Raw genomic sequence first — 26,865 nt, forward strand, 5'->3', positions numbered from 1 at the left:
CATAGACATGGAAATACACTGCCCAGATCCTCCTTCAAGGAAGGGCTTGCAGCCCAACTGCAGAGAGCACAGTTAGCAGATAAACACCAGCTGTTAGCTTCTTCAGTGTTTGCCTCAGCTGCAGAGCTCCTCCCCACTCAAGGCTGCATCCTTCCCGAGGACAGTCCTCATTCAGTGACCCACAAAGGAGTTAAAAAGGGTGATCTAGAGCCCCTTTGGCCCAATGTGGGGGCAACTTGACAGGCATACTGGCTCCAGAGCTCTCCACTGGGTTGGTTGAGCATTTGTCTGGCCTGTATCATAGTCTGACATTTTCCTTTGCCCAATCGTATTTCCTTCACCCCTTCACAGATATTGAGCCCTAATAAACATTTTGCATCCCAAACTCCATCTCAGCATCTGTTTATCGAGAACTCATATGTCACTACATTATAATTTCTCGTTCTGCATCTCTTGCATTTCTTTTTCAATTGGGCTTCTGCAATGCAAAGACTGGGAGTAGCAAACAAATCTATGTGTATTGAATTATAAACTATGTCCTCTTAAATCTTTGTGAAATACAAAGTTAATACTACTTTTTGGTGTCTTTTTTAAGTGGCTTGAATTCCATAGAGAAAAAATAAAGATGTATACATGTAATATTTCAATTAATATATATCCTCTCCCCATAGGCATAGAGAGCATAATGGGGCCCTCCATTTTAGATAGGAGATAAACAAAGATGACCTCTTTATAGGTGTTACTTGATCAGAGACCTACACAGATTGAAAAAAAGTGAGAAAGGTAGTTATCAGGGGAAGAGGGAATTTAAAGTGCAAAGGCCTTAAGACATAAAATGTGTTTGGCATTTTGTGGGAATAGCCAGAAAGCCTTGAGGCTATAAAGTAAAAGCAGGCAAGTAATATCAAGAGGGGGTGGAGGGGGGGAGGAAGGAAACTCATAGGGCTTCCTAGGGTAGGTAAATTAATGTGGACAAGCAATCAAAAGCAATAGCAATCTTGATTTAATAAATTTGATAATACAAATTAGCTAGACAGAAAAAACTATGTTGTATCCTAAGCTACTACAAGAGTGCATTAATACACCTGCTCCAAAGAAATGGGACTAAGGATTTACAAATATGGGATTCAGGAAATTCTGCATCCCGTATTCTCCCATCGGAATCAAATTCTGATGCAAATGAGTCACTAGACTTTCATCACCTGGGTGAAGTTACTCTTAAGAGATAGACTAATCAGGCTGCCCTTTCTTGCTTTTCAAGAATACTTAGAATTGCAAAATTTGCCTTTAAAGAGTGGTGAGTATACCCATTTTTATGGCTGTTTGACAACACTATTAATGTAACAGAATTATTACACTGGAGGCCGGGCGCTGTGGCTCACGCCTGTAATCCCAGCACTTTGAGAGGCCGAGGCGGGCGGATCACCTGAGGTCGAGTTCGAGAGCAGCCTGGCCACCACGGTGGAACCCCGTCTCTACTAAAAACACAAAAAAACTAGCCGGTCCTGGTGGTGTGTGCCTGTAATCCCACCTATTCGGGAGGCCGAGACAGGAGAATCGCTTGAACCTGGGAGGTGGAGGTTGCAGTGAGCCGAGATCGCGCCACTGCACTCCAGCCTGGGTAACAAAGACTCCATGTCAATGAAAAAAAAAAAGAACCCCACTGGAATTAGTAAATAGATTTCAGGGATTTGTACGTTTGATTTCACTTGTTACCCCTGCTGAATAAGCTTCTCCGGAGTATCCTACAACTTGTGGGTCCTCATTGCCTTCTAGTGAGTGAGTTTACATTTAAAAACATTGTAAAGAGTTGCTCCAGCCCAACCGCAAAGAAGCGCCTTACAATGTTATCTAATGAAGCAAACATGAAGTGAAACAAACATGACTGTGTCCAGCTTTCTCTAGGACAGTGTAGAATGGCTCTGAAAAGAGCCTTTGTTTTTCAGTTTTCACAACCTCGCTCCTTATTTGGCCTTATGGTGGCTCTCAGTCTTCTTAGGCAGCAGCACGGCCTGGATATTGGGCAAGACACCACCCTGCGCGATGGTGACTTTGCCCAGCAGCTTGTTGAGCTCCTCGTCGTTGCGGATAGCCAATTGGAGGTGACGCGGGATGATGCGGGTCTTCTTGTTATCGCGGGCCGCATTGCCAGCCAGCTCCAGGATCTCAGCGGTCAGGTACTCCAGCACCGCAGCCAAATACACCGGCGCGCCGGCCCCAACCCGCTCGGCATAATTACCCTTGCGGAGCAGGCGGTGCACTCGGCCCACGGGGAACTGAAGCCCGGCCCGAGAAGAGCGTGTCTTGGCCTTGGCGCGAGCTTTGCCGCCTTGCTTGCCACGTCCAGACATAATGGTCACAACTTACTAAGAGTAGTCAACGAAACGAAAGTGGAAAGGCAGCGCCTTTTATAAACACTATTGGGCGCGAAAAAGAAGATATGTCATTGGTTAGGGTTGTAGCTTAATTTTAACCAATGGAAGTACGTATTTTGGATTTGCAGATTGGGTTGATTGGGTATAGCTAACCTCTGACGTCACCCTAATAACCACCAATCAGATACAGGACTTTAACTCTTCACCTTATTTGCATGAGAGGTTCTATATAAAAACGACTCCTGGTGCCTTGCTCACATTACTTCCCGTTTTCTCGATCTTCTGCTCGCCTCAGACTCGTAGTTCGCCTTCGACATGCCGGAGCCAACGAAGTCCGCTCCCGCGCCCAAGAAGGGCTCGAAGAAAGCTGTGACTAAGGCGCAGAAAAAGGACGGCAAGAAGCGCAAGCGCAGCCGCAAGGAGAGTTACTCCGTATACGTGTACAAGGTGCTGAAGCAGGTCCACCCCGACACCGGTATCTCCTCTAAGGCCATGGGAATCATGAACTCCTTCGTCAACGACATCTTCGAACGCATCGCGGGTGAGGCTTCCCGTCTGGCGCATTATAACAAGCGCTCGACCATCACCTCCAGGGAGATCCAGACGGCCGTGCGTCTGCTGCTGCCCGGGGAGTTGGCCAAACACGCCGTGTCCGAGGGCACCAAGGCCGTCACCAAGTACACCAGCGCCAAGTAAACTTGCCAAGTAAGCGTTTTAAAGCCCAACCCCAAAGGCTCTTTTAAGAGCCACTTAAATTGTCTATATTAGAGCTGCAAACACGAGTTCCTAATCCAGTTTTAAATTCGGGCGATCTCTTTAAAGGGATTATTATGATCTTATTACACTGAGTAATGCGTGCAGTGCTTGTAGTCGAGTCTGGCTAAGGAGAAACCACATGCACTTTGTTAGTACTGAGGAATATGGCGCCTAAAAAATTAGGGATGTGCAGGAAACTTGTGTTAACAGAAAGTGCTTCCTGGCTCTTGGCGCGAAAATGGATACTTCCGTTGTGTCGAGCGCTGTGACTTCCTGTTAGAACTTGTTGAAAGCCTATTGTGTCACGTGTACTTTCCACTATGTAAAGGAGTTCTAACGTGAGTTTCTATATTAGTAAATTTGGTTCCCGATGGCTTCCCGGTACGTATGGCTTTTGATCGAGCAGTTATTTAACCCCTTCTAGGCTGTACCCAGCTCTGCCTTGCTTTGCTTCCCCCTCACCCCCCGATTCCATCTCTCCAGCCCACAGGACATCGGGAAGATGCCAGACCACCAGGCAGGATAGTCTGCAAGGGTAAGGGGAGGAGCACAGCTTTTCTCATGAGTGAAGAAACGGAACATGAGATCATCACGGAGATTTTTGGAATAGTTTACTAGTTTTTAAGGCATGTTCAGCGTCAGTTGGTTCAATCAATAATTTTTCCTTTTGACAAGAAAGCTTATAGAGAAGGAAAATGAAAAGCAAGTGGATTCAGAGGGGAGACAGACTGAGACTAGAGACAGTCCGCCCCGAAATAAGAAGTTGGAGTTGAGGAGAAGGGAACTTCCCCAGCAGCACAGGGTCTGAGCTAGGTGTTAGGTGGTGGGTTAGAGTTAGGTGGTGGGTTTTATTGTGTGATTAGAGGCTAGAATGGCTATGCCGGTGATGAGCAATGTGAAACTTTTTTGGAAGAACCAAGTGAAAGAAAGGGTCCATGAATTTTAAGCTAGGTTGCTACCTGGCTAAATTTGTGATTTGGAAACGTAGGCCAGTTTCACAGGGAAATTTTTTATGTGTGTGTGTATATATGTTTAACATATTTGGCCACGCATTGTTCTAGTCTTTGGGGATATTGCCCGCCCTTGGGCATTTGGAGAGTAGCAGGGTCATATTGGAAAACATACATGCAAAGCATATGTTCACTGTTCATCCAAGTCTTATTTATCCTACCAGTAATTTTGGGGTTACATTAATATTCCAAGAAATGTATCAACAAATAATTATATTTATTGTTTACCTATATGGGAGGCACTGATCTATATTCATACCTATATAGGAGGGCTGATCACTTGAAATCAGGAATTCGAAACAAGCATGGCTAACATAGTGAAACCCCGTCTCTACTAACCGTACAAAAATTAGCTGGGCGTGGTGGCATGTGCCTGTAGTCCCAGCTTACTCGGGAGGCTGAGGCAGGAGAATTGCTGGAAGCCAGGAGGCAAAGGTTGCAGTGAGCCTAGATCACCTCACTGCACTCCAGCCTGGGCAACAGAGCAAAACTCTGTCGCAAATAAAATTAAAAAATAAACTAAAATACACTATGCCAATGAATTCTACCTTCAGGTATACCTGACTACTCTTTATAGACTAAAATTTTTACTCTGGAGCTATCTGCTGTTATTACCTTTAGACTTACAAACCATTTTTGCAAATGGACATATCATCTTGATTTTATACAATTTACTTTCAGTCCTTTTTGCTCTTTTTACAAAATTCTGGAAGTGCATTTGTTTTAATAGAAATACGTGGTGGAAGTGGCCATAACTTTCTCCTGCTTTCACCCTCACCCCTTTCTCCCTTCAAAATGACCTCATTTTATTTCTCTTGATAGCACAGATTTTTTTTTTTTTTTTCCTAAGACAGAGTCTCACCCTGTTGCCCAGGCTGGAGTGCAATGGTGAGATCTTGGCTCACTGCAACCTCCGCCTCCCAGGTTCAAGCGATTATCTTGCTTCAGTTTCCCGAATGGCTGGTATTACAGGTGCCTGCCACCACGCCCAGCTAATTTTTGTATTTTTAGTAGAGATGGGGTTTCAACATGTTGGCCAGGCTGGTCTCGAACTCCCGACATCAGGCTATCCACCTGCCTCGGCCTCCTAAAGTGCTAGGATTACAGGTGTGAGCCACCACGCCTGGCTGATAGCACAGAATTTAACAGCTTGACGGAATCAAAAAGTTCAGATCAATGTTATTTTACAAATAGCTAAATGGATGCAAAGCTTAATTTGCTCAGATCGTTAGACTCAGAACAAGATTCCATTATGTGCTCTTGTTTGTTTCCATTATACCATATATCTCTTTGTCATTTTCTCATTAGCCACGTGTATTACTTTGACTTAATTTGGAACAAAAATAGGGCTCTTTTAACTTATTTATTTGTATATTTCATAATCTCTTTTAAATTGTTAAAAAGTTGAATGTGCTAAATTGTCTCCTGTCTCAAAATAGATATTTTTTTTCTTTAAAGAGTAGTTCAGTGCTTTACAATAATTGCTGTGTGATTCTGGACCACAGCAATTCAATCTAGCAATTGTTACAGCCTGCTGAAGAATGCTTGCACAGAATAATTGCCTGCTTCAGATTCTCCCATCCTTTGGGAAACTGAGAGTAGCTCTGGGATTGAAAAGTGGAGGTTTATTTAACTGTGGTTAGGGACTTGGCAATCATATGTTTGGTCTCTGTTGTTATCTAGTATCTTTAAGTCTAGAAGTTGGAAGTAAAGAGGTCAATGGACCTAAGAAAATGGCATGGCTTTCTACCTTAGATGAGCTGGAAAAACTTAGTAATTCTTCAAGTGCTTAATACAAAGGAGCAAATCTCACAACTCTATGCCCATGAAATGTAATATATCATGTCACTGCTTTCTTGATATTGCCTGAGGTGTAAGTACAGTTGGGAGAAGACCTTATCTCTATCTTCAGGAATATAAGTGAAGGAAAGGAAATTAATTTTTTTTTTTTTTTGAGGCAGACTCTTACTCTCTCACCAAGGCTGGAATGCAGTGGCACTGTGTCGGCTCACTGCAACCTCTGTCTCCTGAGTTCAAGCAATTCTCCTGCCTCAGCCTCCTGAGTAGCTGGGACTACAGGTGCCCGCCACCATGCCTGGCTAGTTTTTATGTTTTTAGTAGAGATGGGATTTCACCATGTTGGCCAGGCTGGTCTTGAACTCCTGACCTAAGGTGATCCACCCGCCTTGGCCTCCCAAAGTGCTGGTGTGAACCGGGCCGGTGAGCCACCACACCAGGCCTGGGAGATTTGTTCTTCATTTGGTTTCTCCTACTTTCTCATTCTTTCTTGAACTAGGATTTTTTTGTCTTTATTATATGTGTCTGAAAGCCAGTTTGTTACTCTTAAGACACTACTCAAATAGAAATATAATGTGGCCAGGTGCGATGGCTCATGCCTGTAATCCCAGCACTTTGGGAGGCCGAGGCAGGTGGATCACAATGTCAGGAGTTTGAGACCAGCCTGGCCAGTATGGTGAAACCCCGTCTCTACTAAAAATACAAAAATTAGTTGGGCATGGTTTCGCATGCCTGTAGTCCCAGCTGCTTGGGGGGCTGAGGCAGGAGAATGGCTTGAACCCGGGAGGCTGAGGTTGCAGTGAGCCATGATTGTGCCACTGCACTCGAACCTGGGCAACAGAGTGAGACTCATCTCAAGAAAAAAAAAAGGGAATATAATACAAGTCATACATGTACTTCTTATCTTTCCAGTAACCATTTTTAAAAGTTAAAAAAAATTGTCTGGGTGCAGTGGCTCATGCCTGTAATCCCGGCACTTTGGGAGGCCGAGGCGGGCGGATCACCTGAGGTCAGGAGTTCAAGACCAGCCTGGCCAACATGGTGAAACCTCTTCTCCACTAAAAGTACAAGAAAAAAAAATTAGCTGGGTGTGGTGGAGCACACCTGTAATCCCAGCTACTTGGGAAGGTGAGGCAGGAGAATCACTTGAACCCAGGAGGCGGAGGTTGCAGTGAGCCGAGATCACATCATTGCACTCCAGCCTGGGGGACGAGAGTGAGACTTCGTCTCCAAGAAAAAAAAAAAAAAAATTAAAAAAATTAATTTTAATAATGTATCCTATTTGACAATATATCAAAAATACAGTTTCAGCATATAGTCAATACAGAATATATTAAATATCTTGCATTCTTTTTTCATTTCAAATCTTCAAAATCTAGTATGTATTTTACACTTTTGCAGTATATCAAAATAAATTTTCATGGGGAATTCTTCATCTGTAATTAGAATAAGAAGATTCTGATTCATGTCTCTAAGGTGTTCCAAGTATACTTGAATGTTATGTAATTGAATCCACCAGTTTTTAAATGTAAACTAATTAAAATATAATTAAACGTTACTCCCTCAGTCACATGCCACATTGTAAGTGCTCAAACTCCATGCATGGCTAGTGCTATACCATTAAGACATTCAATGAGCAGAACTTGACCTGAAACCCACTAGGGCACTATGCAAAGGATTACAATTCCTTCTGGCATCACCACCTACTACAGTTTTTCCTAAGGGAGTGTTTAATCCATTGGGCTTGGAACGTGAAAAATGACAGGGAAGGACATGTTACATTGCTGCAGATTAACAATAACATAACTATATAGACACAAAATAAAAATGACTTTCTCAGGTAGGCCCACAAACTGACACATGAAAATAATTCATTCCAACTGGGATAAGTGACAGGCAGGTTTTGTACCTGTCCTGACACATTTCCCCAAATTCTCCATTATAGGACTAGCACCACTACTACTCTCTGTGATGGCTTCTCTATCTACTAAGAGAGTGTGATTAAGAATATTATAGGTTTGAGTGAGTGTATGTTCCGGGCAATTTGAATCTATGCTCCTGGAATAATAAAAAAGAAAAAATTACAAGTTTGGGTCATAAAATCTAACATTTGTGAATTGGTTATTTGATTTGGCCTCTTTTGCCATTTTAAAATAAGAGTAATAAAATCTATCTCACAAGAATATGAGATATGAGAATCCATGTAAAGCACTTAACACAATTTTCAACAAACTTCCAATGTATCTTAGGCATTACTTTCCTCTTTCACCCTTTCTTTTGTCCGTTTTGTAATACTTTGAAAATTTTAGGTATTGTTAATCATTGCTTATTTAGAGAGTAAGATCAATCTTTTATCAGGTCTCCCCTTAGCTCGCTCTTAATGCTACTCTTACAGCTATTTCAGAAAAGCCTTACTATCCAATTCAAGCCAAATCAGGAGATAAGCAGCCTAAATGTTTTTTTTTTTTTTTTTTTTTCCCAGATTGATGCCTGCAGCTCCTGGGGAAAGTGGAAGTCAGATAACTCCTTTATGAAAAGGCAGCATTCAAAAACTATAAAAAATAAAAATCCAACATTATTAAAATTTTGCATATCCAAAGATATCATGAACAGTTAAAAACAAACCCACCAGGTGACAGAATATATTTGTCACATACTGACAAAAAGTTAAAACTCAAATATATAAAGAATATTTACAAATCAAAACTCATAAAAATTATAGAGAATCTAAATAGACCATTCCCAGGAAAAGTGGGAAAATCTCCAAATAGCCAAAAATCTCATTAAAAAAACTCCGATCTGACATTAGGAAATGCTATTGATAATAACTCTCAAGCACTGCTGGTGGAATATGGGAGTGTAAATTTAAAATACTGCCCTGGAAAGCAAATTGTTCATTTTTATTCATGTTGAATATGCACATAGTTTTACCAAATAATTCCACTTCCATGTAATCAGAAAACGCACAGCTGTATACAGTGCTGTTTTGTAATGAGGAAAAAAAAATCAACAGAGAAATGAATAAAGTATTTACTGACACATTAGAAAACTAGATTGATGGTAAAAATAACCTAGAACTGCACATTTCAACACGGATATATTTCAAGAGCAAATGTAAAAATTCATGAAGACGATTCAAATAGATTAGGGGTATGTGCATCTCAAGTTAAAAATAAAACGTGTGGGAACAGTAAACACCAAATTCAGAATATCAGTTTATCCTAGAATATCAGTTAATTCTAGACAGGAAAAAGGGAGGGCTGTGCTACTGAGAAAGGGACGTAAGGAAGGATTTTAGCTGCACTTGAATAAGTGGTGTGGTCACCAGCGCATTTTGTATACTTGATATATTCCAGTATTTAAAAATCGTACCAGAAGGCAAACATAAAGGAATATTATTACTAAGACTCAAGAGTGCCCGACTGTTCTACAGTAGTAAAAATATGGTCTGCCCCCCTCCCCCCCATGCAGAGCTCTGTGCCCCCCAAGGCCTCTTAAACCAGCCACCACGAAGTTTTCCTGGAGGTTCCAGCATTTAATGGAGCCCATCAAACTCATCTCTCCCGAGACGTATTTGAAGGTCCAGAGGGAAGTTAGTTGTCTAGCCCGCCCCTATTTAGACCCCAGACCCCTTGGCTTTCTAAACTAATCCGAGCGGTAAACCGGCTGCAGGCAATTTCCAGGCAGCCGCCAGAAGTTCCTGGCCAGCAGAGGCTCTTCTGGCCTTGGAAAATCTCGGCCCAGGGTCACCTGTAGTCGTCAGCCCATTTTCGACATCCCGAGTTAATCTTGTAAAACAGGATGACAGAACTCACTGACAATGGCCCTATTAAACTCAGTTTGCAGTCATTTCAACTCTTTTGTTGAAAGCTTAGGGGCCCTAAAAAGGGCCTTTTTAGAGAATGACAGGGCTTCAAAATGCCATTTAGCCGCCGAAGCCATAGAGGGTGCGGCCCTGGCGCTTGAGCGCGTAGACCACGTCCATGGCGGTGACCGTCTTGCGCTTGGCGTGCTCCGTGTAGGTCACGGCGTCCCGGATCACGTTCTCTAGGAACACCTTCAGCACCCCGCGGGTCTCCTCATAGATGAGGCCGGAGATGCGCTTCACGCCGCCGCGGCGAGCAAGGCGCCGGATGGCTGGCTTGGTGATGCCCTGGATGTTGTCGCGCAGCACCTTGCGGTGGCGCTTGGCACCCCCTTTCCCCAGGCCCTTACCTCCTTTGCCGCGTCCTGACATTATCAAGTGGTTAGAGAACAAAGATCTGCTGCCTGTGATGGCAGCTTTCTTTTATGGGTAACCTCTGCGGACCAGACTGAAAACCGGAAGAGCTTTGGCGGGAAGTCCCTCTGCTTTGGGGGAGGGGACCTAAAAGGGAAACAGGCCTGCCGTGTTCTACTCCCTTTTGTTCTCCTTCAGTCCTTTTTAATCCTCAAGACCTAGGCTGGATTTCTGCCTCATAAGAAAAATGTTAACATTGTAGAAGATACATAAAGCAAAAAGAATATTATCTCTGCATATGTACATCTTTTCTTTTAACATTATTTGTGTGGAACTATGCTATTTTGTGGCATTTTTCTCCTTAATATACCATGGAAATATAATCCATATGCTACATTCCTAGCAATAGAACAAGATAGACTCAGAATTTAAAGATCGTTCAGGTAGATTGCTAAGTTCTCTTCTACTTATTTTCATTTCCAGTGTTTGGGGTGGAGAATTATCCCCCTAAATATCGAGCTTGGTAATGGTGGGTGCTTTTGAAAATTGAGGGTTCTAAGAAACAAGTCTAAGAATCAAGGTCCCTCTAACTTTGTCTTGTTTCTCTTCCCCAAATACAGGGAGGGATTTTCTCTGCAATTTCCTGATATGACCAAGAAAGCTTCTTATCAAAAGAAGCACAATTGCCTTCCGTTACCTCATTATCTACTGCAGAAAAGAAGACAAGAATGCAACCATACCTAGATGGACTTTTCCACAAGATAAAGCTGGCCTCTTGATCTCATTCAGATTCCAAAGAGAATAATTTACAAGTTAATTTCTGTCTCCTTGGTCCATTCCTTCTCCCTAATAATCATTTACTGTTCCTCAAAGAATTGTCTACATTACCCATCTCCTCTTTTGCCTCTGAGAAAGGATATATAAGCTTCTGTACCCCACTGGGGGGTTGGGGTAATTATTCTGTGGTCCTCAGCCCTGTATCTTAATAAATTTGTATGTCTTTTCTCTTATTAATCTTGTCAGTTGATTTTCACTGAACTTTCAGAGGCCAAAAGGGAGGTTTTCTCTTGGCCCCTGCACCAGTAGCAGTTCTTGATATGCCTACAACCTTAACTAATGCTGGGTAGAACCATTTTCAATAACTGTACTAATAAGGACTTGATTTCTTGTATATAGAAATAACTTTTCAAAAAGTTAATCAGCTGGTTAGTCAGCACAATACATTAACTATTTCCCCCACTGATTTGAGGAACTTATTATCATATACTGAATATATGAGCCACCACACCTGGCCTATTTGGTGATTTTCTTGCTACTCTTTATTTCAATGAGTTCCTTACAGCAGTGCTTGAAGTATTTTCAAAGTATTCCACTTAAATGTCATAAAGTAAATGAAGATAAACCTTTCATTAAAATACTTTAGAAATTTTTGCATTTATGTTGCAATAAAAGAGAACTTGCCATACACCTTTGGAAAAAAAAAAAAAAACTGATATGACTGGCTGTAACTTGCTGTAGCTGAATTCAGTATATGTTGTAAAGAGGGTAAGGTAGCATAGGTTAATTGAATATGCTAAGCTAAGGGTAAATACAAATTAAAAATAAGAGGCTTAATTATCTATTGAAAACAAGAGACTTCCCTTTCCTTTCCCATCACTTTCAAAATGTCTTTCTCTGTCCTTTTAAAATGTATGTAAATCCCTTTAATGGCTTAATAGGCCTTATAACTCAGAATATTTTCTCAATGCCTGGAGAGCCATCCCTTTGAAATGTTAATCATTAAAAAAGATAGTGCTCTGTCTCCCAGTTTCCAGCGAGAAAACGGGCTGAACTTTAGCTGTCACCTGACTTCAAATTGCAAAACATATCCAATGTAGCTATACATAATAAGAAAGCAAGATTTCTTTCTGCTTTTGCAACCTCTTCATAAGATTGCCTGTGATAAGCAACTCTGTCTGGTTTAATGCTTATTCAATAATAAAATTATTTCCTTTCTCTTCTTTGGGAGATTTTAAAATTGTATTTCCCCAACATTAGTTAAGTATTTTTCTCTACTTGAGCTTCTCACCAATCAGAAGGCTTTTTCTGTATCTGATTTCATGAGTTTTGCATAGCAATTAGTGACAAGGATAGCAATGAATGGTAAAAGGTGGCAGAGCATGCCATCCCAAAATATGCAAGTTTGGAATAAGAATTATTCTGAGATACAGGCAATTTTAAAAAGAGTAGGTACAAGAAAGGCACTCTGACCGTTCCCTTTTACTCCCTAAAAGCAGGAATTAAAATTCCCATGTGGAAGATGTCCTCCCCATACCAAAAGGAAAAGAACATTTTCTTCAAGGACAGGAAGTTGAAACCAAGAGAATTCTGTACAAGCGGATCTTAAAATAATTCTTGTTTTCCTTTAGCCTTCCTTCTTACATAGTTACATTTCCACAATTTACTCCGTTCAACCTACTATAAAAGCATTTAGGTTTTGCTACTTCTTTGGGGTCTATTATTAGAGCTCCCATGTCCCATGCCACATAAAATTTATATTAAATAAATTTATATGCTTTTCTCCTCTTAATCTGTCTTATGTCAGTTTAAGTATCAGGCCCAGCCATAAAAACTCTTAAGAGGATAGAGATAAAATTTTGCCTCCCCTACAAGGATATTTGAGTTTGTCAGAGTCTTTAGTTTCTGAAATTGATGGTAAATTTAGTTCTGAAATCGATAGTAAACATACACACAGTATAATATTTTTAAAAAATGTTATGCTAATCAGTCTGTTTTCTAACAGGATAACTGACTATCAAGATAAACTTAGTTCAAATAGAGTAACTCTGAGTTCTCACATTCTTTCACATTACAAAACAAATCTGGCAGCAAACTTTATTATGTCAGAGGCGTTTAAACCAGAGAAACTCCATCTTGAATAGGAGCTGGGTAAAATAAGGCTGAGGCCTACTGGGCTGCATTCCCAGAGGCTTAAGGCATTTGTAATCACAGAATGAGTCACAGAAGAGGTTGGCACAAGGTACAGATCACAAAGACCTTGCTAATAAAAGCGTGCAGTAAAGAAGCCAGCCAAAACCTACCAAAATGAAGATGGTGAGGAAATTGACCTTTGGTTATCCTCACTGCTCATTATACACTACTTATAATGCATTAGCATGCTAAAAGACACTCCCACCAGTGCCAGATGCCATGGCAATGTCGGAAAGTTACCCTATAAGGCCTAAAAAGGGGAGGAACTCTCAGTTGGGGAATTGCCCACCCCTTTCCCGGAAAACTCATGAAGAATCCACCCCTTGTTTAGCACGTAATCAAGGAATAACTATAAATATCCTTAGAATAGAACAAAAGAACAATTTAATAAACTTGCTTTCACTGTACTCTATGGATTTGCCTTGAATTCTTTCTTAAGAGAGACCCAAGAACCCTCTCTTGGGGTCTGGATTGGGACCCCTTTCCAGTAACAGTTACACTTGCAAAGTACATCCTGCGTCTAACCACTGTACATTTAATTGTGAAATTTATTAAATATTAATTTAAATAAGTTGAAAGACCTTTAAAGACAGAGCAATTCAAAAATGAGTAAAATTATTATTTGGGTTACACAGTATAAAAATCCATCAAAAAGCCAAATATTTTACTATTTTGGGGGCCTCTCAAGTACCTATTTTTGCTAGATATTGTCAGCACTTGTTTCTGTTCCAAAACATCATATTTATACTAGGATTGGAAGTAGTTATATTTTAAGAACAAGAAACAGAAACAGTAAAAGGTTATGAGATGTCAATAGACTAAGTGCTAAAGAAATTCCAGATAGGAAGAGGAGGTATCTAGAGAAAAGGAGCTGAAAAGAAATGGGGTAGGTCGACCAAATTTTAGAGCAAGAGTTTTTAACCTGAAGTCCATACTTATATGTCACAATGCCCCTAAGGAAAAAATTCAGTAATTGGAGGGTGTTGAAGGGGAAGTCCGTGAGTTTGGGTAGTAAAATATCTATTTTTTTTTTTTTTGAGACGGAGTCTCGCTCTGTCGCCCAGGCTGGAGTGCAGTGGAGCGATCTCGGCTCACTGCAAGCTCCGCCTCCCGGGTTCACGCCATTCTCCTGCCTCAGCCTCTCCGAGTAGCTGGGACTACAGGCGCCCGCCACCACGCCCGGCTAATTTTTTGTATTTTTATTAGAGACGGGGTTTCACCGTGGTCTCGATCTCCTGACCTCGTGATCCGCCCGCCTCGGCCTCCCAAAGTGCTGGGATTACAAGCGTGAGCCACCGCGCCCGGCCTAAAATATCTATTTTTAAAAAGTTAACCTTGACTGAACTTGAACATTTCACTTTATTATGAATTCAAGCCACAAATCTCAGTACCTGTTAGTTTGTAACCCAAAAGACATTAGATGTTTCATTTCTCATTACAATTGCTGAGTTATCTTAAAACATTTTTACTCCTCTAATTAGTAACAGCAATTAGGCTCACCAAATCATGTAATGTGTTAACTATATTAACAACATAACTATATAGGCTCATCTATCACTATGAAGTTTTAAAAATACTTTGATAACTGTAATTTAACTTTGTTTGGCATTTTATATACTTAAAACATCATTCTGAGATTTTCCATGTTACCAGACAGCCAAAAGTGTCTACAATACACAAGAAAAATGAGTTAATGTCTTTTTCTTAAGATTACATCAGAGTGGGCCGGGGGCGGTGGTTTACGCCGGTAATCCCAGCACTTTGGGAGGCCGAGGCGGGCAGATTACGAGGTCAGGAGATCGAGACCATCCTGGCTAACACGGTGAAACCCCGTCTCTACTAAAAATACAAAAAATTAGCCGGGTGTGGTGGCGGACGCCTGTAGCCCCAGCTACTTGGGAGGCTGAGGCAAGAGAATGGCGTGAACCCGGGAGGCGGAGCTTGCAGTGAGCCGAGATCGCGCCACTGCACTCCAGCCTGGGCGACAGAGCGACACTCCGTCTCAAAAAAAAAAAAAAAAAAAAAAAAAATTACATCAGAGTTCAGTGAACAGAGGTAGGAGGCACGATTGTGCAATCTTGGCATGAGTATTCCTTGTTTAGCGAGAACACCAAAAGTTATTTGCACTATCGTACTAAATAACCCTCCTCCACAGAAAACTACCAGTCTTGTTAGGAGGCCTCAGTTTGTGTCAGGAACGCCCAACACCTTGTACTTTTCTAATACTCATAAACATTTCTAATACTTATTTCTAATGTACATTTCTGATACTCATCAACATTTGTTGAACCATATTATAATCCTCTATATATTTCCCCCCGTATCTGTGAGGCAGACGTTTTAACAGTCTGTGTGCTAACACTTTACCTCAGATTTCTTGATGGGTTTTAAGGTTTATTAGAAATAACTATCCTGTCAAGTTCTTCTGGGTAAGCAACTTGGGATATTAGGCCTTTCCAAATAAGCCATCTTTCTTGGGCTCCAGATAACAGTCATCCCAGTACTTTACTCACTTCATTTTAAAGGAATACTTTGCAACATGCAGTGGGGTGGTGAAGAGAATGCTTCACAGCTATCCATCAGGAAAGATGTGAGTCTCTGACAGAGCCTTTGCAAGGAGGTGGACTATCGTGTCACAAAGTTCTGCAGCCTCGCTCTCGTGCAGCGGCGTCACGTCACCGCCGAGCTCTCGCAGAAGCGGCAGCTTGCTGATCAGCAGCTCGGAGTTCTGGTAGCGCCGGACGTCGCTCAGGGCCACCGTGCCCGGCATGTAGCGCCGCGACTTCTTCATGCCTCCCCGGCCCGCGTGGAACAGCTGTGTGCTAAATTCTAGCCAGGGCGATAACTCTTTTGGGCCAAAGTGCTTCAAGAACTCACGAAGCCACTGGTGCTCTGTGGACACACATTAAGTTTAAAATTAAATAATGGCCTAATATATTTGTTCACATCTTCAACTTTTAAGGGTGGTAGATTCTGACCACCTTCCCTCTAGTTTTTTTTTTAAATCTGCGGTGTTCGCTACACTGTTTTCAAAAAGGACAAAGATGGGTAATTTATGACTAGAGTCTTGTCCATGTCTCACTTTTTCTTTCACATGGAATAAATGTTAAGTTCTTTTAGAGAAGACGTGGGTGGCCCTGAAAAGAGCCGTTGGTTTGGACTCGATTTTACTTGAGTTGCCACAAACTAGTCCAGGTAGTTACTTGCCCTTCGCCTTGTGGTGGCTCTCAGTTTTCTTGGGCAGCAGCACTGCCTGAATGTTGGGCAGGACACCGCCCTGTGCGATGGTGACTTTGCCCAGCAGCTTGTTGAGCTCCTCGTCGTTGCGGATGGCCAGCTGGAGGTGACGCGGGATGATGCGGGTCTTCTTGTTGTCGCGGGCCGCGTTGCCCGCCAGTTCCAGGATCTCGGCGGTCAGATATTCCAGCACCGCTGCCAGATACACCGGCGCGCCCGCCCCGACCCGCTCGGCATAGTTGCCTTTGCGGAGCAGGCGGTGCACTCGGCCCACGGGGAACTGGAGACCAGCCCTAGAAGAGCGGGTCTTGGCCTTAGCGCGAGCTTTGCCTCCCTGCTTGCCACGTCCAGACATAGCAGCCGCAACTCACAACACGCAACCACAAAGCGAACATGAAAGCCGGCGCTTTTTATAAACACTATTCGGCGCGAAAAAGAAGATGTGCTGTTGGCTAGGGCTGCAGTTTAATTTCAACCAATGGTAGTGCGTCTTCTGGATTTACGAATTCTGATTGGGCAGAACTGACCTCTGACGTTACCCTGAATAACTACCAATCAGACACAAGACTTCAACTCTTCACCTTATTTGCATAAGCGATTCTATATAAAAGCGCCTTGTCATACCCTGCTCACGCTGTTTTTCCTTTTCCTTGGCGCTTTGTAGCCGGACAGTGCTATGCCAGAGCCAGCGAAGTCTGCTCCCGCCCCGAAAAAGGGCTCTAAGAAGGCGGTGACTAAGGCGCAGAAGAAGGACGGCAAGAAGCGCAAGCGCAGCCGCAAGGAGAGCTATTCCATCTACGTGTACAAGGTGCTAAAGCAGGTCCACCCCGACACCGGCATTTCGTCCAAGGCCATGGGCATCATGAATTCGTTTGTGAACGACATTTTCGAGCGCATTGCAGGTGAGGCTTCCCGCCTGGCGCATTACAACAAGCGCTCGACCATCACCTCCAGGGAGATCCAGACGGCTGTGCGCCTTCTGCTGCCCGGGGAGTTGGCCAAGCACGCCGTGTCCGAGGGCACCAAGGCCGTCACCAAGTACACCAGCGCTAAGTAAACAGTGAGTTGATTGTGAAGTCTCAACCCTAACGGCTCTTTTAAGAGCCACCCATCTTCTCAAAGAAAGAGCTGGTGCTTGCATTCGTCCTGTGCTGGCCGCTGACTAGCCCTTGTAACTCGCTACTGTGTTTTTTAGTTTGAAGTAGAAGAGTTACTTAACTAATTCTTAATGACTTTTTAGATCTGCCGTTCTAATCCCCTTAGAGATAAATAAGGAGATAGGAGATTTTCTATTATAAGTTCGAAACCAATTAAAATGCTCGTCGATTCCCCCATCGGATAGTGATTTGGAACAGTGCCAAGTTGCAGCGGTTGTCAGTTTGAATTTGCCCGGGCAACGCCCGCCCTTCCTCTTTGCATCCTGATTGGTTGTTGTATCCAGGAAGTCCACGGTCGGCTTGGGTGCGCCAAAGGAATCAAAACCCCGCCTTTATTTGGCCTTCCTTACAAACTCAGTAAACTGTCAGTTTCTCATTCTTTAGTATTTTATAGCTTTCGGGAAGATTTATTTCTTAGTTTTCGTTGGATAGAGGTCTTTTTTTTTTTTTTAAAGGGACCCTCTGGCAACATAGTCTTTTTTTCTGAGAAGGAGACTTCCTCTGTCGCCCAGACTGGAGTGCAGTGGCGCGATCTCACCTCACTGCAGCCTCCGCCTCCCGGGTTCCAGCTATTCTGCTTCAGCCTTCCGGGTAGCTGGGATTACAGGCATGCGCCACCACGCCCGGATAATTTTTGTATTTTTAGTAGAGACGGGGTTTCACCATGTTGGCTAGGCTGGTCTCGAACTGACTTCTGGTGATCCACCAGCCTCAGCCTCTCAAAGTGCTAGGATTACAGGCATGAGCCATCAAGCTCGGCTACAACGGAATTTGAATGCCGTAGTTTTCAGCCTGAGAAAGATCAATGCTTTAATCAGAATACTATTTTCCCTTTATGGTATATCTATATAAGCAAAGGCATTAGAAGCCTAAACAGGACAATTCGGGGCGTAAGGAAGTCAGAAAGCTCAAGGACATTTATCCCAGACTCTTCTGAAACAACTCAATTTCAATTTTAAAACTCCTTTCGTTAGCATTTTAAATGCTGTTTTTGACTTTGCCTAGAAGAAGTGAGGAAAAACAAGTTCCCCCATATTCAGGTTGTCACAAATGAGAACCAGTCACCCAACAAACGATGTTGCTCTAGGTTGTAACTTCAGTCATGTGTCTTTTAGGTAAAAATCCAAGGTCTATAAAGCATTTGGAAGCTCCCACTATGACTGGGTTTTGGTTTCAAAGGTAGTAATTGTATATAAACTTGAGTTACTATCTAGTTTATTTAAAATAGATCTAAATTTAGAACAGTAAAAACATCTAAAACAATTAGTATTTTTGTTAAATCCACTATCAAATACACACTTTTCCCTTGTTGACTCAAGTCCTACCTATTTTTTTCAAAGCCCAGTGAAATATTGCCTGCTTTATGAAATTTCTTCTATTTTTTGAGCTTTTTCTCAGACACTTGTCCAGCCTTTGAAAACTGTCTCTGTAGAGTTCCTAAAATATATATCTCTTTGAATTGCTATCTGGTTTGTTGTATATATTTCTATGTAGAAAATATACACTCAAGTTCTTTTCCTTCACCATAATCATCCCATACTAAGGATAACTGAACTGTTATCAATTCTGTGAATAAACAGAACTTAAATTACTTTTATGTCATTATTGTTATGTTACATGGGCCTCTGACCCTCTCTATTAATCCAAATAGTCAGATGATAATTTCCAAGCTAAATAACTTGCTTCTTTATCTTACAGGATATAGAAATCAGAATAAAAAGCAGAGTTTGTAAGAAAAGGAGGATTGTGACTGACTCATGGGTATATTGTCCAGCCACAGGTGAAAATTTGTAAAGGCTAGGTTTTCGAAAACTATACAAAGTTAAGTTGAAAAGAACCCAGCTAATTCTCCTGTTACTCAGAGGACTACAAATGATCACCTTATGGGTTATTTTCATCTTGCTAGTGTCCCCTTAAGAATAAGGACAAAGAGTTAATACTTTGCTTGAAAAACTGAATGGGACTGGGCGGGGTGGCTCACGCCTGTAATCCCAGCACTTTGGGAGGCCGAGGCTGGTGGATCACTTGAGGTCAGGAGATGGAGAGCAGCCTGGCCAACATGGTGAAACCCCGTCCCTACTAAAAATACAAAAATTAGCCCGATGTGCTGGTGAGACCCTGTAATCCCAGCTACTCGGGAGGCTGAGACAGGAGAATCGCTTGACCCCAGAGAGCATAGGTTGCAGTGAGCCGAGATCCTGTCAGTGCACCCCAGCCTGGGCAGCAGAGGGGACTCCGTCTCAAAAAAGAAACAAGAAAAACTGGATGCTGCAAGTTCAACCCATTACTAACCAGTTCCTAAAGAATTGGCTTTTTTCCCTTTTTTTTCCTCTGGCTATTTCCTTCATTTTAAAAAGGGGGATCTAATAGTGCCTCTTGAACAAATAGTTTTGGTATAATTAGAACAATGTCCTCTACATAGTAAGCATTCAATATATGTTGGCTAATACTACTGATGCCGGTTGTAACAGTAGTATTAGAAGCCGTAACTCAAGTATGTCCATAAATGGCAATACGGAAAAGAATTGCTGCTACTCAGCACAATTTGGAGTATTGAATGTCATTATTTACTTTTTCTAGAAGGAGAGTGACCTAAGACACTGATCTAAACTGAATGTACATGGCTAATGGTTTGGATAGACAGAGATTTTTTAAGTGGGCAAAAGTGGAGGTTGTGTTGACAAGAAGCTTTGGGGACAAGTGATATGGATGAATTTCCCAGAATGGTCCCAGAGTATGAGAATAATGTCCCACGTGAATGCTAACCTAAATTCCCACTCTTCAGAGGAGGCTATCAAAAATCAGGTACACATCAACCACATGGCTGTCATATAGTCTCTTTTCCTATCACCCCACTTATTGCCCAAGTGATTTACTTGTAGACAATGTGACCAGGGTGGTAGGCAATGGTAGAGGTGATACTTGAGCTCTGTAGTATAGACTTAGCTCATCAAGGCTGACCTCTGGATACTGATGCTGCTAAGTGTCCCATATGTCAGGGGAAGTATTCTTGCATTCTTGCAAGTACTTTGTCATGGATGAGGCAGGGATTTGTCTTCACTGAGATAAACACACTAGATTTCGATATGCTTCAATTTCTTACATGCTATTGCTAGCAGGACCATCTGTGAACTTACTGAACACTTTATACCTCGTATCTCAACGTTTTTTGGACCCATTTCTATACATTATACAGAAAGGGTAAGGTAATGCATGGATGACCATGGGACTCGGTAGTCCTAATGTGTACCACATTCCTTATAAGCAGAAGTCTGAATTTTTGGAAGACTCAGTTAAAGTGGCATGTAGTCATTTAGCACCCTCTTGGAGTACCGTTCAATTTTGGACGTTGTAGATGTGCTTAATAGTGACTAAGAAAAAGCATAATTTCTTCTGTAGCCAAAATGCATTGGTTAAAGAAAGGAGAGGTAGGAATGGAGTGGTACCTCTCATATTACACTTAATAATAGCCAACTCAAAAAAGTTATGCTTTTCATGTTTCCAACTCAGGGCTCTCTGCTGTTTTTTTGTTTTAGAAAAGGAGGAGTACATACTCCCACCAGTAGTCATGGAGATGCCTCTGTTTATTGATTTACCAAAAATGATTTATTTTTATGCGAAGTTTAAAACAGTTTAAATTACATTGATTTGCTGGCTTAGAGAACTGTGGGAAGTCTTGACTTAATGGGTGTTGGAATTTTGGACTTCTCCTCTGTTTGTCAGTTTTCTTTTTGTTTCTGTTTGCCCCCCTTCCCCTACCCCTCCCCTCTCTTTTTAGGGGCATAGGCAAGGAGCCGTGACAGACAATTTGAGTGTTTTAAAAAACACTCTTATAAAAAATATACCTTTGGCTGGGTGCGGTGGCTCACGCATGTAATCCCAGAACTTTGGGAGGCTGAGGCAGGCACATCACGTAAGGTCAGGAGTTCGAGATCAGCCTGGCCGACATGGTGAAAACTGGTCTTTACTAAAAATACAAAAATAAGCCAGTCGTGATGATGCGTGCCTGTAGTCCCAGCTACTTGGAAGGCTGAGGCAGGAGAATCGCTTGAACCCGTGAGGCAGAGGTTGCAATGAGTTGAGATCGTGCTATGCACTCCAGCCCGGGCAACAGAGCGAGACTCTGTCTCAAAAAAAAGAGAAAACAAAACATTTTTTCCCCGACACTTTTCAAAGAATGGTTTAAAAGCAATGACAATCCATGATCAGTGAGAATTCCCACCCAGATTATGGTCTCTCGATTCCTTTTTCAAAGAGCACTCAGGCTACTTGGAGACTTGGGTAAATTTAGGGATTTTAATACATTCAAGAGGAACAGCAATCAAATGCCATATTTGGATCTGGTGGGATCTCAGACAAAATCAATACAAAAAATATTTGAGACAATTCAGGATTTTTTTTAAGGGCTAGGTATGGGATAATGTTACACATCATTTTTAAAATTTTCTTAGGTGTAAAATCTTAGTGTATTTTCTTTATATCCATATCTGTTAGGATATTTGTGAAAATATTCATGATTAAAATCACATATTTGGGATTTCATGTTTTGGATGTTTTTTTAGACTCCCTCATCTGTCAGTGTGGGTGCGGATAATGGGCAAGATGTTGATAATTGTTGAAGCCTGCGCGACGAGACTTGGGAAGTGCAGGATTCTCTGTATTTTTGTGTCTACTTCAGGATGTCCATGACCACTCCCTTTCCCCTCCAAAAAAAAGTTTAAAAAAGCTGGCCAAATCAGTGAACATATTTCTTTTTTGGTCAACAAAGGACTGCCCTGAGAGGAATCTACATGCAGAGTTCAGACGACTGAACTAACGGAACATCAGGAAGCGCTGCGGGCTGGAGAGCTGCTGTTGGCACAGGGAGGAGTTCTCGGGGCCACACCCTCCCTCCATCCCGCAGGCGAGTTGAGAAGCGCTATTGCCATCTTGTGGCTATAATGGATAGGCTAATGTAGCTAAAACTTTAGTTTTATGAGTTGAGAAGCGCTGTCGCCATCTTGTGGCAATAACGGATAGGATAATGTAGCTAAAACTCTGTTTAGTTTTATGATTTCGATTAGGTATTTCATTGCTACGGTTTAATAATTGAATATACAAAAAATACTTTAAACCATCCCATCTCCAACATCCCCCAGCCGCCCAGTTCCCCCATCTACTTGGCAAAGATTCTCTTTTTTGACCAAACTCTAGGCGGCTTCTTCTGAGCCCTCTTGTGGACTAGGTGGCCACCTTGGCCTATAAAGACCTGAATAAACCCGAACATAGTTCCTAATAGCCCCAGTCTCCTCAAGTGCCTGCCTGAGAAAACTCAATTGATGCCGCCAAAGGAATTTACCGTTTGTTTCAGTCAATGTCTGAAGATAGGGCCCTCGTCTCCCAGGCTCTGTGGTAGGAGTGGAGCCTGATTTTGATATGTGCCAGTTATGAAACCCAGATGGTTCCCCACTGTCAGTGGTTACTAAATAAAATCTGTTTTCGTCATTTAAAGTAAGGCCTGGTGTTTTATCTTTGATATACTACAATGAACCACTTTTATTCGTTTCCTGTGTACCTGTCTGGAATATCTTTATGCAAACACAAACAAATGTGTCCCCTTTCATTCAAATTTGCCCCCTTTCATTCAAATGGCTGATGGTCACATGTTCTTCACAGGTTCTGTCTTGCTTTTCTCATTAACTAACTGTCTTATTGCAGGTGGAGTGGCTGAAACTTCTCAGCAGGTGCACCTACACTAGTGACCTGAGGAGAGAAACTCTAACCCCAAAATGGCTGCATCTTCTCTGAAGACGAGACTGATGCTCATCTTTGAAATGAAAGGCAGTGTGTGCATTTCTCCATGAAGTTGTCCAGAAACAGCCCTGCCAGAGCTGCTGTGGGGTGGTTGAACTGCTATTCCTTTTCTAGGGTGGGATCCCCACTCTTTGTAAGGAAGGATATTGGGGTGCTAACACTGGGAACTCATCTTGTCAGTGAGGCCTTCTTTAACTGCCATCTTGTAATTGAGCCACCCCATCTGTGTTTCCTGTTCCAATTTAGGACTTTTTTTTTTTTTTTTGGTCATAATATAAAGATCTGAAATGCTATGTTTTCCTTATTCATTGGCTTATTATCTTTACTATGCCATCCTCCACACTAAAAGTTTTTTGGAGCTGGATTGGGGAGTTGTGGGGTAGGTTATATTTTGATCACTTGTATTTCCCAGCTTCTAGAACAGTGCCCAGCAAAGTACTTCTCTGAATAAATGAATAAAATAATATTCCTCTGCTCCACTGTTGCCAACTGGAATATCCTGAGGGAACTTTCTTTACTTTCCTTGGAATGATCCAGAAGATGAAAAACAAATTGTCATTCCATATAGTCCTCTTCTGAGTGTTTTTCAGTTTTGTTAAAACTCAGATTTTTTTCTTTTTACCTGAATGTTTTTTTGTTAATGATTATTAGCATATACAGTATTTTCTTTTATGTACCAAAAAAGGCAATTGATACAGTGCATGACTTGAAAATATACCTTCCTTCTCTGAAGCTCAAACTCAGGACTATTATTTGGAAAGCCTTGTAGCCTGGTTGGGTTGTGGCTCTCAAGAAATCATACCTAATTTCCCTTTGAGAGCACTGATTTCTGAGTTTCCATTTCTCCCAGAAGAGAAACATTGGCTTGTAAGAATTTATGTGTCATCAAGGCTTCCTTTTTCATCCTGCACTTAGAAGGACCCAAGACTTGAGGGCTGCGCTGTCAATGTTCCTTGCTCACCCTCTCGTTCTAATTATTTATGTCTTCCCGCCTTCAGAAATATCAGTTGCTCTTTCACCAGCCATTGTTTCCTCTCTGGCCCTAGTGCAGAGTAGGTGACGTAGTACAGCTGAAAGGATGAATGCTGGCAAACTTGTCTCTAGCCTAGATTTCTCCTTGTTTTAAATCTGCACTTGCAACCACATGGCCTGAGATACTCTTGAAAATATCACCAAAAGGACCTTATCATAAAAAATCACCACCATCTATTCAGGGCTATGTATTAGGGGACAATAAAGTGTGAGTCATGACCAGGTGTGGTGGCTAATGCCTGTATCCCAGCGCGCTTTGGGAGGCCGAGGTGGGTGGATCACGAGGTCAGGAGATTGAGACCATCCTGGCTAACACGGTGAAACCCCATCTCTACTAAAAATACAAAAAATTAGCCGGGCGTGGTGGCGGGAGCCTGTAGTCCCGGCTACTGGGGAGGCTGAGGCAGGAGAATGGCGTGAATCCGGGAAGTGGAGCTTGCAGTGAGCCAAGATCGCGCCACTGCACTCCAGCCTGGGCGACAGAGCAAGACTCTCAGAAAAAAAAAAATTGAGTCATTTACATTGTTTCATTTTATCCAGCTTAATATTTTTCACAAACAGGTATCATTATCCTCATTTTAGAGATGAAGCTGAGACTCAGAGTAGAAAACTTCCTTAAGTCCCAAGATTGATAAGTGGCAAAGCCAGTACTAGAAAGCAGAATAGTTTTAATTCTGAAATGTGCTGCTTCTCACGTATCAGCTCATGTTCCCTGCACATTCCTTGTCCGCATGTACCCAACGGTTCACTTGACACATATTTACAGATTTGTGCATTCCCACCCATTAGACATACATCTCCACCTCCAATGACTCGCCAACTCTTGTAGATTATTCCCGCACATTTGCTTTCTTTTCATTCATTCCTTCATGCATTCGTGGCACATAGCATTATGGAGGAAATGCGGTGTCACATGTATTCACTGCTGACTTCAGAGGCTGAAGGAACATGGCCTAGCATCTGGGGCCCTTGTTTGAAAAGTTTCTGGTTTCTCCACTTCTAGGCTCACCATCTTCCAACCTTCCTGACAGATAAGAAATACACTTCAAAGCTTAGTCTGAGAAAGTAACTTCTCTACTCGAAGTTTTTCAAAAGAGCTTCTATCCTTTTAGTCTGGGTTTTAAACCATTACTTGTTTCTATATACATTTTTCCAGATAAGCTTTTAAAAATTATTTCTACTGGGCCAGGCGCGGTGGCTCATGCTTGTAATCACAGCACTTTGGGAGGCCAAGGCAGGCGGATCACGAGGTCAGGAGTTAGCGACCAGCCTGGCCAACACAGTGAAACCCCGTCTCTACTAAAAATACAAAAATTAGCTGGGTGTGGTGGCGGGCGCCTGTAATTCCAGCTACTCAGAGGCTAAGGCAGGAGAATCGCTTGAACCTGGGAGGCGGAGGTTGCAGTGAACCAAGGTTGTGCCATTGCACTCCAGCCTGGGTGACAGAGCTAGATGCTGTCTCAAGAAAAAAAAAAGGCCGGGCGCGGTGGCTCGCGCTTGTAATCCCAGCACTTTGGGAGGCCGAGGCGGGCGGATCATGAGGTCAGGAGATCGAGACCATGGTGAAACCCCGTCTCTACTAAAAAATAGAAAAAATTAGCCGGGCGTGGTGGCGGGCGCCTGTAGTCCCAGCTACTCGGAGAGGCTGAGGCAGGGGAATGGCGTGAACCCGGGAGGGGGAGCTTGCAGTGAGCCGAGATTGCGCCACTGCACTCCAGCCTGGGCGACAGAGCGAGACTCCGTCTCAAAAAAAAAAAAAAAAAAAAAATTATTTCTACCTAGAATGTATGTTTCATGCCCAACTAAACAGGTTCTTCTCTTTTCCTCATAGAGAATGTCCTATTTCTATACTTGGAACCCCCTACTCCCTATTCTGTCTTCAGTTTCATCTTCTAATGCCCATTCTTGATCCCTTTGATCTATTGCTTTTTTCTAAACTCTCACAGTTCTTTAAGCCTGTTTTGCATTTTTGCTCTTCCACCATGTACTTTATGTGGCTTCTTTTCTGAACATTTCCATCTCCTCAAGAATAGTAAGTATCACATTGTAACCTCACACACTGTTGACACAAGTAAACTTCAGTCTGATTTGTTCTGAAAACAGTGGAAATAACTGGTTTTCTTTTCTTTACTTTTCTTTTCTTTTTTCTTTCCCACTCTGTCACCCAGGCTGGAGTGCAGTGGTGCAATCTTGACTCACCACAACCTCTGCCTCCCTGATTCAAGCAATTCTGCCTCAGCCTCCTGAGAGCTGGGACTATAGGCGAGCACCACCACACCCCACTAATTTTTGTATTTTTAGTAGAGACGGGGTTTCACCATGTTGGCCAGGCTAGTCTCGAACTCCTGACCTCAAGTGATCCACCTGCCTCGGTGTCCCAAAGTGCTGGAATTACAGGTGTGAGCCACCACGCCTGGCCAGAGCTGGTTCTTTTTCTTTAGAGCAACTTTTTATAGATGTGAAGGTAGAAAACAGAGAATTTCTTTGTAACTTGCAATTTCTACAGTTGGCAGCCTCCT

At 42.4% G+C, this 26,865-nt stretch overlaps 4 protein-coding genes and 1 pseudogene across 5 annotated transcripts; 2 read left to right on the forward strand and 3 right to left on the reverse strand.

Annotated features, from left to right (window-relative positions):
* The window catches only part of LOC129473563 (uncharacterized), a 687,223-nt pseudogene extending 677,006 nt beyond the window's left edge, over window positions 1-10,217 (reverse strand).
* H2AC12 (H2A clustered histone 12) lies at window positions 1,905-2,388 on the reverse strand. Its single transcript, XM_055264218.2, has one exon. The coding sequence runs from the start codon at window positions 2,349-2,351 to the stop codon at window positions 1,965-1,967; it is 387 nt and encodes a 128-aa protein (XP_055120193.1). The 5' UTR covers window positions 2,352-2,388; the 3' UTR covers window positions 1,905-1,964.
* On the forward strand, window positions 2,626-11,167 carry LOC129473577 (histone H2B type 1-M). Of its 2 annotated transcripts, none has more exons than XM_055264222.2 (2): window positions 2,626-3,080; window positions 10,778-11,167. In XM_055264222.2, the coding sequence occupies exon 1, from the start codon at window positions 2,691-2,693 to the stop codon at window positions 3,069-3,071; it is 381 nt and encodes a 126-aa protein (XP_055120197.2). In that variant the 5' UTR covers window positions 2,626-2,690; the 3' UTR covers window positions 3,072-3,080; window positions 10,778-11,167. The 2 variants fall into 2 exon arrangements, with proteins under 2 accessions (XP_055120197.2, XP_055120198.2); XM_055264223.2 differs by lacking the exon at window positions 10,778-11,167 and adding an exon at window positions 8,421-8,522.
* A 1,789-nt stretch (window positions 11,168-12,956) lies between these two features.
* Window positions 12,957-17,712, forward strand: H2BC11 (H2B clustered histone 11). Its single transcript, XM_055264237.2, has 2 exons — window positions 12,957-12,976; window positions 17,037-17,712. The coding sequence occupies exon 2, from the start codon at window positions 17,041-17,043 to the stop codon at window positions 17,419-17,421; it is 381 nt and encodes a 126-aa protein (XP_055120212.1). The 5' UTR covers window positions 12,957-12,976; window positions 17,037-17,040; the 3' UTR covers window positions 17,422-17,712.
* On the reverse strand, window positions 14,468-16,760 carry H2AC11 (H2A clustered histone 11). The gene has a single exon (XM_055264215.2). It carries the CDS (start codon window positions 16,717-16,719, stop codon window positions 16,327-16,329), a length of 393 nt encoding a protein of 130 aa, XP_055120190.1. The 5' UTR covers window positions 16,720-16,760; the 3' UTR covers window positions 14,468-16,326.
* Window positions 17,713-26,865: the final 9,153 nt, after the last annotated feature.

The sequence above is a fragment of the Symphalangus syndactylus genome, chromosome 23, assembly GCF_028878055.3.
Source record: "Symphalangus syndactylus isolate Jambi chromosome 23, NHGRI_mSymSyn1-v2.1_pri, whole genome shotgun sequence".
Lineage (NCBI taxonomy): Eukaryota > Metazoa > Chordata > Mammalia > Primates > Hylobatidae > Symphalangus > Symphalangus syndactylus.